This window comes from Adiantum capillus-veneris, chromosome 21 (assembly GCF_014529385.1).
Source record: "Adiantum capillus-veneris isolate H3 chromosome 21, ASM1452938v2, whole genome shotgun sequence".
Lineage (NCBI taxonomy): Eukaryota > Viridiplantae > Streptophyta > Polypodiopsida > Polypodiales > Pteridaceae > Adiantum > Adiantum capillus-veneris.
In genome coordinates this window covers 133800225-133814626 of record NC_140951.1, presented here as the reverse complement: position 1 = coordinate 133814626, position 14402 = coordinate 133800225, and the positions used below count along the sequence as shown (strand labels likewise).

Here is a 14402-nt window from a genome sequence, read left to right as displayed (position 1 = left end):
ATGGAGAGAGGGTTCTTCAGAAAGTGCCATGTGGGGGTCTTTGGTAGAACCATACCATTAATTATAATTTAAAAAAATTGATGGCAAGATGGCAATTGCAATGACTTCGACTTCAAATATTAACCAATTTTATCAGCTTCACGTTGGAGATGTTCCATCATCGTCACCCTGTGTAGTGCATAACAACATCGTAGGGTTGCAATCTTCTCTCTCTCTCTCTCTCTCTCTCTCTCTCTCTCCACACAATACGATCGGTTAGACAATGATACGATTCATGGGAGATTGGATGACTTTTGCAGTGGTTGGTAGCAAGTTGGGTTCTATCATGATCACTATGCGCGATTGCAGAGAATGGAGCAGGTGAGGACGCTCAAATTCTGCAGGCACATCATCATGTGTTCTTTGGGGTACAAAATGTATTGGTATAGCCCGTAAGCGTGAATTTATGAGACATGTTGTTTGTATCTAAGTGCAAGAGGCGGGCGGCTCGCGAGAAGGGCGCTAGCAATGGTAGCAACGCCAACACCAGCAAGGGGGGTGTTGGCATAGCCGGTATTCATGGAGTACATCGACGGCGCCGTCGCAGCTCTGTTGGATGTCCCCCTCCGCCAGCTCTGCCTTCAACTTCTTCTTCATTTTGTTGTTCGCCACCGACGGCCTCTTCGAGGCCACTTGGCAGCCCCGTCTGTCTCCCTCCGCCATTGCCACCTTCAAAGCCACCCACCCCTCCATCACCTTCTACGCTAGCATCGATGGCAAAAACCCTAATTCCATCTTCCAACCCACCTCCCGCGATGCCTGGATCAAAAACGCCATCTCCTCTCTCGTGCTCATCATCTCCGCCTACCACATCGACGCCCTCCTCATCGACTTCGAGAAGCTCCCCTAATAAGGACTTTGCCACTTGCATCGGTCAACTCATCACCCACCTCAAGCAGAAAGGACTAATTTGAGTGGCCACCGTCGCGCCTTATCCGGGTATCGATGCTTTCTACACTAATTAGCTCTGGGAAAGCTACAAGCACACCATTGATTACGTGTACTATCAGTTCTACTCATGTGGAGACATGGCGGTCTTTGAGTATTTGAATGTGTACAAGGAGGCCAAAAGCATGTATGAAGGATGGGTAGTGATGGTGAGCTTTGAGACCTTAAACAACGTCACTAGCATAGTGCCATCGATTGGTCCTGATGAATGCAAAAAGCTTGCGGCACAGGGAGAGCTTCATGGCATCTTCATTTGGAGTGCAGATCAACCTTAGAAGAGTTTCCAGTTTGAGCATAGCGCTCAGTCTCTTCTCGGGACTCTTGCATGAACTTCACAACCTTTGCGTGCCCGCGAGTGGATAATTTCCATCATGTTGCGCTTCTATTCTACCATTTACTTAGCATAGGCATCATCGTCATTGTTAATTAATGCCTTTATAATCAAACTTATATAATGGAGAGAGGATTCTTGAGAAAGTGCCACGTGGATAGGTAAAACCAAAACATACTTTTTTTTTAAATTGAGATGGCAATACACTATGCCGTTGTGCAATAAAATTGTGTGAAGAGATCGACGAGTTGTAGCACTACCTTAGCACTGGTGACGTCCCATCTTTGTCGCTCTCTGCAGTGCCCAACAGCACCGTCAGCTTGCAACCTTCATCAAGTAAGGGTCTCTCTCTCTCTCTCTCTCTCTCTCTCTCTCTCTCTCTCTCTCTCACACACACACACACACACAGTTGGCACAGACATTAAGCAGGCGTAGGCACAATGCAAACAAAGAGAAAGACTTGCACAAAAGAAGGGTTTATGGTGATATAAATTGTCTCTAGTGAACCTTGCTACAAATGCTACTTAAACTTAAGTTGACGTGGAGCGAGTGTAGATAAAAAGCAACACCCAAAAAGATACAAATTTCCACATTAGAGCCCAAGTGAATATTGTAGATTGCCTTACAAGTACTTGGGCATCTAGGATAGTCAAATATATTCTTGTAAATTTCGATTTAATTACAATTGTCATGAAATTGAGATTTAATTACAATTGGGCTTTTAAGAGAGACTTGCACGAAAAAGGGTTCATGATGATATAAATTGTCTCTACCGAACCTTGCTACAAATGCTATTAAAGTAGATGTGGGGCATTTTTATATGAAAAGCAACACCCAAAAAGATACAAATTTCCACACTATAGCCATTGAAAGGGGCCAGGAATGTTTTCAATTTTCCTATCGTTTGTTAGAATTAAATTTACGTGCAAACTTTAAAATATGATCATGATGATAGTCCTTGCATTTAGTGTTACACGCTTTCAATGCCAATTTCTATAAGTTTCTTGTTGAAGTAATCTCATTGCTATTGGCTCCAGTTTCAGTTTTCATTACATAGAATCTTCTCAAGATGCTTTAGCATCTCCAATTAACATCTCCAATGCACTCACGATTTAAAACCATTGCTAATGGGTAAGATTTGACCTCAGCACGTAGGAGAACAAAGGCTCAAGCTTAACCACTAGGCTACACGCCTACGCTACCCTTTGGGGTCCCCTTAAGCATTAAAAAAAAAAACAATACTCCCCCCCCCCCTTCTTTTCCTTTCTTTCTCCTCACCTTTCCCTTTTCCTTTCTTGCGCCCCCCTAAACTAATTAATGGCTTCACTAAAAAAAGACGTTTTGAGGACCGCAGGTATTATGTTTCTTTTCTTGATCTCTTAAGATGTAATCAAAAGGAATATATACGAAAACCCATGGTATTTTAAGTGCTGCTTTTTTTTGTCTACTTTTAGTTGATCTCATGGAAATTGCAAGTTGCTTGATAAATACTTTTTTATACTTTTTTATCTTTGAGTAAATACCTCAAGGTAACGCATTATATACATTAGTTAATCTTTTTAAATTGAAATGACCCACCTTCATATATGAATATACTAAACATGTCTAATCCTAAGTTAATTTTTTGTTGTACAAAAACATATACACTAAGAACAAATAGAAGTTTGCCATGATTGGGAGAAAAAGGGCTATGTTTGATAGTGTATGTGGAGCAAAATAGAAGTTTGCCATGATTGGAAGAAAAAGGGCTATGTTTGATAGTGTATGTGGAGCAAAACATATCGTCTGCACTATGTAGGTAGATAGACATACCTCCATGCAATTTTTGCTTCTTGAATCTCTCAATGAGCCCAATCCTTTGTTCCCTTCCCCTTTGCAATTGTTTGAGTTGTGCCCAAACCAATCCACAACAAAGTGAAGACAACACTTTCTTAAAAAATGTTCATATACCTATGACTCCATATGCTAGGTTTTTGTGAGTATTAGAATTAACAAATATAATAAAGTAAAAGAGATATAAAACTTATTTTGATATCCATTTAATATTAAATATATTAAACAAAAATTAAAAAAATAAACATTGAATATTAATATTTACAATTGGTAGCTCATGAATTGCATGCTAATTTCAATATTGTTAATAGGAGATGAACAAAATATTGTAAAGCTCAGATGTGAAAGAATTCTGAATTGAGATGAGAGCATAAATCGATCATTTGCCTCGAGAAAAAATCACCTATACTTGAAAGTATAATGCATGGCATTATGTAGAAATTGAAGTTAAAAAAGCAATTCATCTATATGCATATACTTGAAAGTTGTTCAGAATGTATTTAGTTTTGTAATGTTATATTTAAATCAAATTTTGCTACTTTTGAAAGCTCAACATAACTCATTATCTCACAAACATTGCATACATTATCTCCTATTAATGTTTCTTCTAACTTATATAATGGAGAGAGGGCTCTTGAGAAAGTGCCATGTGGCTTCTTTACATAAAAACACGAACATTAATTCAAAAAAGAAAACAATTGCGACGATGATGTCAACCGTCGTGCGGCTACGCACATAGAGGTCAAATAATAGTTGCGTTATGTCATTCTGCAAGAAACCTGCGCAAAGATATCAACTAGCAAGCGCATGACGTTTGTTGTGAGCAACATCTTGTAGAGCAATTCATGATACTGAGGACAAGGGTTGTGTGTGTGTGTGTGTGTAACAAACACACACAGACACACACATAGTGGCTGTCGTTGGTTGGCTCTTAGTATTGTAGGCCTGTAGTGTTGTCTTTGCAAAGTCAGCACCTCCACGTTCTCCAACACAGTGGGTAACAATTGACTACTGAGGACACGTTGGCACTGTGACTCATCGGCCGTACTCCCACATGCAGGCATTCGTCCAAGAGTATTTTTTATGGTTGAGAATGTGGAGCATCGCAACATGTGAAAAATGCTAGTGTAGGTCCAAATGAGCCAACGTGACCATATTGACAATATCCCCCAACTGATCAAGCACGTAAAATTATCTTTGAGCATAAAGCAATAATTTGCCTCAAGAAACAATCACGTATACTTGCAATTCAGGAGGGATGGCATTATGTATAACTCGAATAAAAACAAGCAGTCTATCTTGACATTTATTCTTGAAATCTGTTCAATTTTTTGTTTGTTTTGTAGAGCTCTAAAATTTTGTTACTTTTGAAATCCCAACAAAACTTTTAAATCAACAAACATTGCATAAGTTATTAATGTTTCTTCTTCCATCCTGTCTCGAAGACGGGTTTACACACTAGTCTCCTATCTTTCTTCTCCTATTAATGCACGTTGCAAGGGGGAGAGCCACATGTCAAGAGTGTCAAGAGGAGAGGGACTCGAGGGGAGCGTGGAGGCCACGGCACTATGCGATGGTATTTTGAAAAGAAAAACTGTGGCAGTTACCACCCCCACCCCCACCCCCGGCTCTTTGTTCCGGTCCGTTTGCGTGCCATCTCCCTACCTGTCTCTCTTCATCACCTCATCGGACTCATATCTATCAAGCTCTATCTCTATACCAGTGTATCTTGATGTCACCACCTAAGGTTGTGGGGCAGGCAAAGATGATCAGCACAGGCACGTAGAGGACTCAGTGATGGCATCGTGGCCAAGGAGAATGAAGTGGCACAAGCTGGCAATGGAGGAGCACATGTGGGTACAGATGGTGCTCGATGAATGATGATCGGGAGGATATGAGAGCTATCGTGGCAAATGGGGACGGATCCAGGGTTGCAGCTTAGGGGCAAAGCAACTGAGCAAGTGGGTGCAAGTGATGATGGTGTTGTGGGGGTTGAGAGCACAAACAATGGACGTGTTCTTGCCGTGATCTTTCTTGGCTTCATGCCCCACCTCCACAGGCGTAAGATAGACCAAATGTTTTGCAAACTGACTCCTTCACGATATCTAGAGCTGAACGCTCAGATTCAAGACAGTCAGGGGCGCAAAGGAACTAAAAGCTACCATGTCAAGCTATGGTGATCAAAAAGCAGGAGAATAAAAGGCAACAACCCAATAACCTTCTTAGCCAAAGTGGCTACCAGTACAAGAAATAACAAAGGGAAGGGAAGGGGAGGGGGGGAAGGGGACCCGAAGAGGTGCTGTAGGGGAGGGCTTGTATTGAGGATTTAGAGGTGATCAAGGGTTGCTTACTATGGAGCCAAGCAACCAATGGGAAAACAATAGACCCCCCCCCCCACCCCCTCACCCTTAGCCTCGTCCAAAGGATGAGCCAAACACTCGTACATCATAATGGGCTTCTAGCCTAGTGGTTTAGCTTGACCCTTACTCCTTCAACGTGATGGGTTCAAATGCAAGTAATGAAAATTGAAATTAAAAGCGGTAAAAATTAGCCTTTGAGATGAAAAATGGGTGGAGTTTTTAAAGCACCTTGTGAAGATTCCACATAATGAAAATTGAAGTTGGACCGAGTGTATCTTTCATTTCTGTTAGCATGAATCTGGGAAAATCCTTTTGATTAAACATAGGGAAAAAGTGCAGGGTAATCAAGTGGCAAGTGGGGAGCTATGAGAGAGGTGAATTGCAGTGAGAGGGTGCCACATGATGGCACGGGAGAGAGGATGACAATGTCGAGAGGAGATGGAGTGGATGATTTTTTAAAAAAAACTTTCAATGACTTACAATTGCAACAACGAGGTGCACAACGTGAAAGCATGGAGCCATTGCTATCAACATCAAGAGCTGGAGGAACAGGAGGGTCAGGAAATCAATCCCGTGAGATGGTTGACCAGGGATGAAGAACGAAAGGCTCATGGAAACATTTTTATAAAAAAGTTCACGAGTCAAATAGAGAGCACACGAGCTGTGCAGGCGAGGATGCCCCACGCAAGAGCGAGAAAGATGGAGAAAGAGCATGTTGGTAGGCTTGCAAGCCTTCTCCCTCTCTTTTCTCAGCAGTGTGTGACTCTCATTGCCTGTTGAGGGTCTCTCTCTCTCTCTCTCTCTCTCTCTCTCTCTCTCTCTCTCTCACACACACTCACACACACACACACACACACAGAGGAGAGATGGTTACATCTCAATAAGGGTCCAAAAGGAGATAGTCTATCAAAGAGCAATGTGCATCTAATGGAGCTTAAAACACCTTAGGGTTAGCTTCATTAATGACCTTTAAAGGTTAGTGTTAAAAGTCCTTAGACCTAGGACCTTTTGGTACTTTATACCTTAGGCAAGCTAGGCCTATGCTTGAGGTGTTTGTCGTGCTTAATGACTAAGGTGCTTGAGGTGCTTAATGACTAAGGTGCTTGTCATGCTTGATGACTAAGGTTCTTGAGGTGCTTGTCATGCTTGATGACCAAGGTACTTAAGGTGTTCAAGTCAAAGATGAGCTCTATGTTAGGAAATAAGACGTAGCTAAATAGATAATTGAGTAGATTACTTAATGGAGAGAGACAGATTTATATACACGAGATTATAGAGTAGAGAGAGAGAGAGAGAGTACACACGATATACGTGGTTCACCGAATGTGGGCTACGTCCACGGGAAAGCAGCCACTCAATGGCTTTAGTACTTCAAAACAAGAAGTAGTTTACAAAGGGATTATACCCTTAATGGAGCTCCCGCCTTGCTTCACTCTCACCACCTCACACTCACCTTGTTGCATCAACTTCACACTATGAAATGTGTGTAGAAATGGCCTCCTTTTATAGGCCAAAAGAGCTTCCCTCTCTTATGAGAGACAGCCATGTGTAGCCGCCCTTATGCGAATAAGTCCAAATCGGACCCTCCAATCCGCCCATGTGTGGCCGCCCTTGAGAAGACAAGTCCGCTTTTGAATTCGGCCACCGGCCATTGACTTCCGACCACCGGCCATCGGCCATTGACTACTGGCCACCGGCCAACCGACCGGTTGTTTTTCGACCACTTTTCGGCCGCCGTCCGGAAATAATATTCCGACGAAAAAAGAATATTCCAGCAAAAAAAAAAAGTCTTGGGGGCCTCCACCCCCGAGGCCTTTAAAGTTGCCCCTGATTCTTGTCCGTGAAAATTTTGGTTTCCGGTGAGTGATTTTCCTTCACGCACGATGGCTTCTCCTCATAATGGGGGCCTTACAAATGTGCGCTTTTACCACAGAAAATTACATGGGTAAATCAGGCTCCATACTTAACAATCTCCCACTTGGAGACTGATCTCCAAACCAAACCTGTGACTGCTTTCCATTCTGGCTTCTTATCCTTGAATGCCGATTGAAGATAAGCAAAAGCTCAACTTCTCCTTGTTGACCACCTTTGTAAATATGTCTGCAGGATTTTCACTTGTATGCACCTTTCCTAGATTTAGTTGTCCCTCTTCCAAAAGAGTGCGTATGAAGTGATATCTCACCTCAATGTGCTTTGTCCTTGAATGAAAGGCTGAGTTCTTCACAAGATGGATAGCGCTTTGGCTATCACTGTACAAGACACAATTGTCTTGTTTGAATCGAAGCTCTTCTAAGAATCTGTGAAGCCACAGAATTTCTTTGCTTGCCTCCGTCATTGCTACATACTCTGCTTCCGTGGTAGAAAGTGAAACCACTTTCTGCAGCTTTGAAGCCCAGCTTACTGCTGTGCCTCCAACCGTGAACACATAGCCAGTAGTGCTCCTTCGAGTATCTTTGTCACTTGCCATATCTGCATCAGCATACCCTTCTAGAAAAATATCAGTTCCTCCAAAATACAAAGCATTTGTTGTTGTCCCTTTTAGATACCTAGTATCCACTTCACAGCTTGCCAATGCTCTTTACCTGGGTTGTCCATGAACCTACTCACAACTCCCACTGCATGTGCAATGTCTGGCCTTGTCCAGACCATAGCATACATTAGAGAACCTACCGCTGCAGCATATGGAACTTTAGACATATAGGCTATCTCCTCTTGTGTCTTTGGACACATATCCTTCGTTAGTTTAAAATGACCAGCCAAAGGTGTAGAAACTGGTTTTGCATTTTGCATTGCAAACCTTTCTAGTACCTTCTTGATGTAATCTTCTTGAGATAGCTTTATTGTCTTCTTCGTCCTGTCCCTTGATATTTTCATACCAAGTATCCTCTTTGCAGCACCTAAATCTTTCATTGAAAAAGATTTGGACAGCTCCTCTTTTAGGTCTTTGATGTCCTGCATGTTAGCACTTGCAATCAACATGTCATCAACATACAACATTAGGATGATGAATTTCCCATCTCCCAAATTCTCCGTGTAGACGCAGTGATCCGAGTTGCATCTTGTGAATCCGTGATCCAACATCCATCGATCAAACTTCAAGTACCATTGTCTTGATGCTTGCTTTAAACCATACAGGCTCTTCTTTAATCTGCAAACCATTTTCTCCTTACCTTTTACTTCATACCCCTTTGGTTGAAGCATGTAGATTTCCTCCTCTAAGTCACCGTGAGGGAATGCCGTATTTACATCCATTTGCTCGAGATTTAGATCATGAGCAGCCACAAGGCTTAAGACAAGCCTAATTGAGTTCATTTTTAAAACAAGAGAAAATATTTCATTGAAGTCAATACCTTTCTTTTGAGAAAAACCTTTTACCACAAGCTTAGACTTGTACCTATTCTTCCCACCTTCTTCTTCCTTTAGCTAGTACACCCATTTGTTTTGAAGTGCCCGCTTACCTTTAGGCAACTCAACCAACTCCCATGTTTGGTTGTGATGTAGTGAGTCCATCTCCACTTGCATGCTCTTCGTCCATTCTTCTTTGGATTCATGTTGCATAGCTTCTTCATATGATTCCGGCTCTCCAGAATCTGAGATCAAGAGATGGTTGAAGGAAGGAACAAACCTTTCTGGAGGTCTACTTGCTCTTGTAGATCTTCGGGGAATAGATTGAGGCTCCTCATTTGGTTGACGTTGTTGCACATTGTCACCGTTTGTAGTCCTTGAGTCTTCACCGTCCTCAAGCTCCATGTACTCATCACCTGTTTCTTTTGTTTGTTTTCTTTTCAAGTAATCTTTGTACATATTTTGTTCGTTAAAAATTACATCCCTACTCCTTAAGATTTTACCATCTTCAGGATTCCATAGGCGATACCCAAAGTCTCCTTCTCCATAGCCAATGAAGAAACACTTTTTGGACTTTGCATCTAACTTTGATCTTAGGCTTCTATCTATGTGCATGAAAGCCTCACACCCAAAAACTTTGAGAAATGCATAATTCACCGGTTTACCTGTCCATGCCTCTTCTAGAACTCCCCCATCCAATTCCGTTGAGGGTGACCAATTGATTAAGTACACAGACGTACTTACAGCTTCCGCCTAAAGCTCAAGCGGTAGGCCTGCATGTAGCCGCATGCTTCGTGCTCGTTCCATGATTGTCCTGTTCATCCTTTCCGAAATCCCATTTTGTTGAGGTGTCCTTGGGGTTGTCCTTTGCCTCCAAATGCCATTGCTAACACAAAAGCTTTCAAAAGCTTGGCTGCAATATTCGCCTCCATTGTCGGATCTGAGGCATTTAACCTTGGTACCTGTTTCATTCTCCACAAAGGCTTTCCACCTTTGAAATATGGAAAATACATCGGATTTATTCTTCATGACATAAACCCATGTTTTTCTAGTCGCATCGTCTATGAATGTTACATAGTACAATGAGCCACCAAGTGATGGTGTACTTGCAGGACCCCAAACATCAGAATGAACTCAAATTTTTTATTTTTTCTTTCATTTCCTGATTCTTGAAATTTTACCCTCTTTTGTTTACCATAAACACAATCTTCACAGAACTCGAAGTCCACTTCTTTCAAACCTGGTAGAAGCTTCTTTGTTTGAAGGATTTGCATTCCTTTGGCACTCATATGCCCAAGTCGGTAGTGCCAAACCGCACTGTCAACTTCTGTAGTTGCTGCACAAGTTGAAGGTTGCGTGCTAACAGTACACAAGTAAAGTGTATCGACTTTTTCACCCTTGGCAACCACCAAATCTCCCTTTGAGATTTTCCACCGTTTGTTTCCGAATGCAATGTTGTGACCTTCATCGTCCAATTGTCCTGTAGAGACCAAATTTTTGCAAAGAGAAGGAACATGCCTAACATCTTTAAGCTTCCATTCATTTCCGTTAGCAGTTTTGACAGAAACTGTACCTTTGCCGACAATCTCACAAGCTTCATCATCTCCCAAGTATACATACCCAAAATTACCTTTGGTGTAGTCTTGGAAATGTTGCTTGTGTGGTGTCGCATGGAATGAAGCCCCGGAATCTACTATCCAGGAATTAGACACATTGTCTAATGAGAGAATTAGAGCATCTTGCTCTACTTTACCTGCCACATTGGCCTCCGATGTTGGCTTGTTGTCTTGAGACTCTGTCTCCTTCTTCTTCTTGGACCAGCAATCCTTCTTGACGTGGCCCTTCTTGCCGCAGTTCCAACATTCAAGAACTGACTTTGTGCGTGACTTGCTCCGCCTTGAGCGATCACGACCCTTTTGGTTTTTGAACCTCTCCTTAAGCCTTCCTCTTGTTTCCACTGATAGTACAGCACTTGATGATTCTCCTGTGCTTCTCCTTCGCATTTCCTCGCTTAGGAGAACACCCACAACATCATCAAACTTAAGAGTATTTGTGCCAGAGATAGAATTACTTACAGCCATCACAAGGTTGTCCCAACTATCCGGTAGAGATGATAGTATAAGGAGAGCTCGCACTTCGTCATCGAAATTGATTTTCACTGATCGAAGTTGACTTATGTTTGTGTTAAAGTCATTTAGGTGTTCTACAACTGAACCATTCTCTGCCATCTTTAGATTGAACAAGCGCTTCATAAGAAATACCTTATTGGATGCCGATGGTTTCTCGTAGAAGTCGTCAAGTGACTTCATCAAGTCCTCCGTGGTCTTCATCTCCGAAACATTGAAGGCCACCGTTGACGCCAAGCTTAACCGGATTGTTCCCAGTGCTTTTCGATCAAGGACAATCCATGCTTCATCTGCCATTGTTGCGGGCTTCTTTGCAAGACCGCCTAGTGGCCAATAGAGGTCCTTCTGGTAGAGATAGTCTTCAATCTGCATCTTCCAATGTTGGTAGTTTTTGCCGTTGAACTTCTCAATCTTGAGCTTCCCTTCCTCGGCCATAACTCCCACTCAATTCAAGGAATCCTTTCCTTGAGATAATTTAGCTACGAGCAAACCTTGCTCTGATACCAGTTGTTAGGAAATAAGACGTAGCTAAATAGATAATTGAGTAGATTACTTAATGGAGAGAGACAGATTTATATACACGAGATTATAGAGTAGAGAGAGAGAGAGAGAGTACACACGATATACGTGGTTCACCCAATGTGGGCTACGTCCACGGGAAAGCAGCTACTCAATGGCTTTAGTACTTCAAAACAAGAAGTAGTTTACAAAGGGATTATACCCTTAATGGAGCTCCCGCCTTGCTTCACTCTCACCACCTCACACTCACCTTGTTGCATCAACTTCACACTATGAAATGTGTGTAGAAATGGCCTCTTTTTATAGGCCAAAAGAGTTGCCCTCTCTTATGAGAGAGAGCCATGTGTAGCCGCCCTTGTGCGAATAAGTCCAAATCGGACCCTCCAATCCGGCCATGTGTGGCCGCCCTTGAGAAGACAAGTCCGCTTTTGAATTCGGCCACCGGCCATTGACTTCCGACCACCGGCCACCGGCCAACCGACAGGTTGTTTTCCGACCACTTTCTGGCCGCCGGCCGGCCATAATATTCCGGCGAAAAAGAATATTCCGGCGAAAAAAAGTCTCGGGGGCGGAGGCCCCCGAGGCCTTTAAAGTTGCCCCTGATTCTTGTCCGTGAAAATTTTGGTTTCCGGTGAGTGATTTTCCTTCACGCACGATGGCTTCTCCTCATAATGGGGGCCTTACAAATGTGCACTTTTACCACAGAAAATTACAAGGGTAAATCAGGCTGCATACTTAACACCCTAAAGGTAGGCGCATGAGAAAGAACATTCACACACACAAACTCAAGGCAAGCCTAATACTCAAGAGGCATTAAGGCCACATGTCAGGCCCCTAGCAATATTGCCCTCATAATGTGCCTGAATCCTATTGAATGATGTATAGGAAGGTCAAATGTGAACTTCAATTCAATTAAATAATTAAGATCTTTCTCAATTAAATAATTAAGATCTTTCTCTCAAAGGGGGAAAGGAGGAAACTTGTCCAAATGCTATAATTAAATAATTAAGATCTTTCTCTCAAAGGGGGAAAGGAGGACACTTGTCCAAATGCTACACCCCTTGCTTGTTATGATCAGTGCCATTCATTGGCTAGCCAAAGGCTTGATCCAATAGGCTTGTAGCAAGAGTAGTAGAAAAATTGAATCCTCTCCTCTCTCTCTCTCTCTCTCTCTCTCTCTCTCTCTCTCTCTCATATACTCCACAAGCCACACACACACTCCCCCATTGTGTGTTGTGCACACAAGTCATCTCCTTCTCCAAGCTTGAGAAGTGGAGAACCTACACTAACACCCCTTGGCTATGGAATGCAAATCCAACCAAGAGTTATGCTCATAGTAATGCTTATCAATCTCTCCATCTTCATTATCACTATGCTAAGCTATGCTCTAAGAGTGATTATATGTGAGGAGACTACTTCTTTCTCATAGAGATGCATCTTCTTCTCTTCATATTTTTCACTCCCGGCTAGATCTCTCCACCTTTGATGGTGTTTGAGGTCTTGGGATTGAGGCTTGGAACAAGTTCCTATTTATCGTAAGTTTAATAGCCATTTTTGACAAGTAGTATTTCAAAAATTGGGTATAGAATTACGTTTAAGTATATTTGATCACCTTGAGAGTGTTAGTTAAACCAAATGGATAATAAATTCCTTGAAGATATGTTACAAACCTCTGTAAATAAGAAAGAATTAGATTGAGAAGACTATCTCCCAATCTTAGATTTTACTTATAATAGCACCAACCATGTTTCTATAGGGTTCAATCCCTTTATATTAATGTACGACTATCAACCTCGTTCACCCATCTCAATTGGGTTAGCCAATGAAAAGGTCCAACAAGATAAAAGGGCTTGTTTAAAAGTATGCTAATGAAAACAATGATTGGCTACTTTTAACGAAGGTGACCAAGTTTTTCTACATGTTTTGCAACATTTGGAACTCTCAAGACATGACTAGCTCCCAAGCTATCTCCTTGATACCATGGTCCATTTAAAGTTCTTGAATGCATTGGCAAAGTCACCTACAAATTGGATTTACCATCCTCTTTATACATGCGTCCTATGTTTCATGTTAATTGTTTGAGAAAACGGCTAAGCACAAATTATGACAATGTTACTTATGCAAACATATTGGTTGATTTTATTGAGCCACCGAGTTTTCCTCATCCTCCATAACATATTCTATGTTTTATGTAAAAGGCATCATGTATGCCATCAAGTTCTGATAAAGTGGAAAGATAGGCCTTAGGAGGGTTCCACTTGGGAAAACATAATGATTTCTCATTTTGTTTGAGATGAAAACTATTCATCCAAAGGGGAGTAGTGTGAGGGCAAGGGCAAGGGGGCAACAAGGCTAGTCACGGACTAGGTAAGGGATTATATGGGCAAAGTAGGCCTACATAAAAATGGTTGTGTGGTTAGCTAGGGGACCATGACCCTTCTTTTGCTATCATCCTTGTCCTCGGAGAAGTTGGGAGTTGGATACGAGAAAATTTGGATAGCTCAAACTCTCTAAGTATTGTCTTAAGGTTTGCCCATGTCTCCCTGGCCTCACCCACGTGGATGAGAATGAACTTATCCCCGTAGAAAACAAGCTACAAGAAATTAAAACCAAGTGTTGGTACATACACGTGAAAGTATTTATATATGCACTACCAACATGGCAAAAAAGAATTGTTCAACTAGAAGTATATATTTTGGTTTTCATCTTCTTCATCTGAGAACCCAACTTCCAATGGTCATGGTGATGGAGAGCCATCAACCATTGTTCCACTGACTTAATACTTTCAAGGGGATGTTGAGGTCTTCTGCTCCCCATTAATGTTTATTCTATGGCCTTAGCAAGCATAACATAGAACAAAGAGAGAGTGTTTATCCGTGGAGTTGAGCACAAAGAGAATGC

At 42.0% G+C, this 14402-nt stretch overlaps 1 protein-coding gene across 1 annotated transcript; it reads right to left on the bottom strand.

Annotated features, from left to right (window-relative positions):
- Window positions 1-314: 314 nt before the first annotated feature.
- LOC147431768 (uncharacterized) lies at window positions 315-1393 on the bottom strand. The gene has a single exon (XM_086493031.1). The coding sequence runs from the start codon at window positions 908-910 to the stop codon at window positions 557-559; it is 354 nt and encodes a 117-aa protein (XP_086349157.1). The 5' UTR covers window positions 911-1393; the 3' UTR covers window positions 315-556.
- Window positions 1394-14402: the final 13009 nt, after the last annotated feature.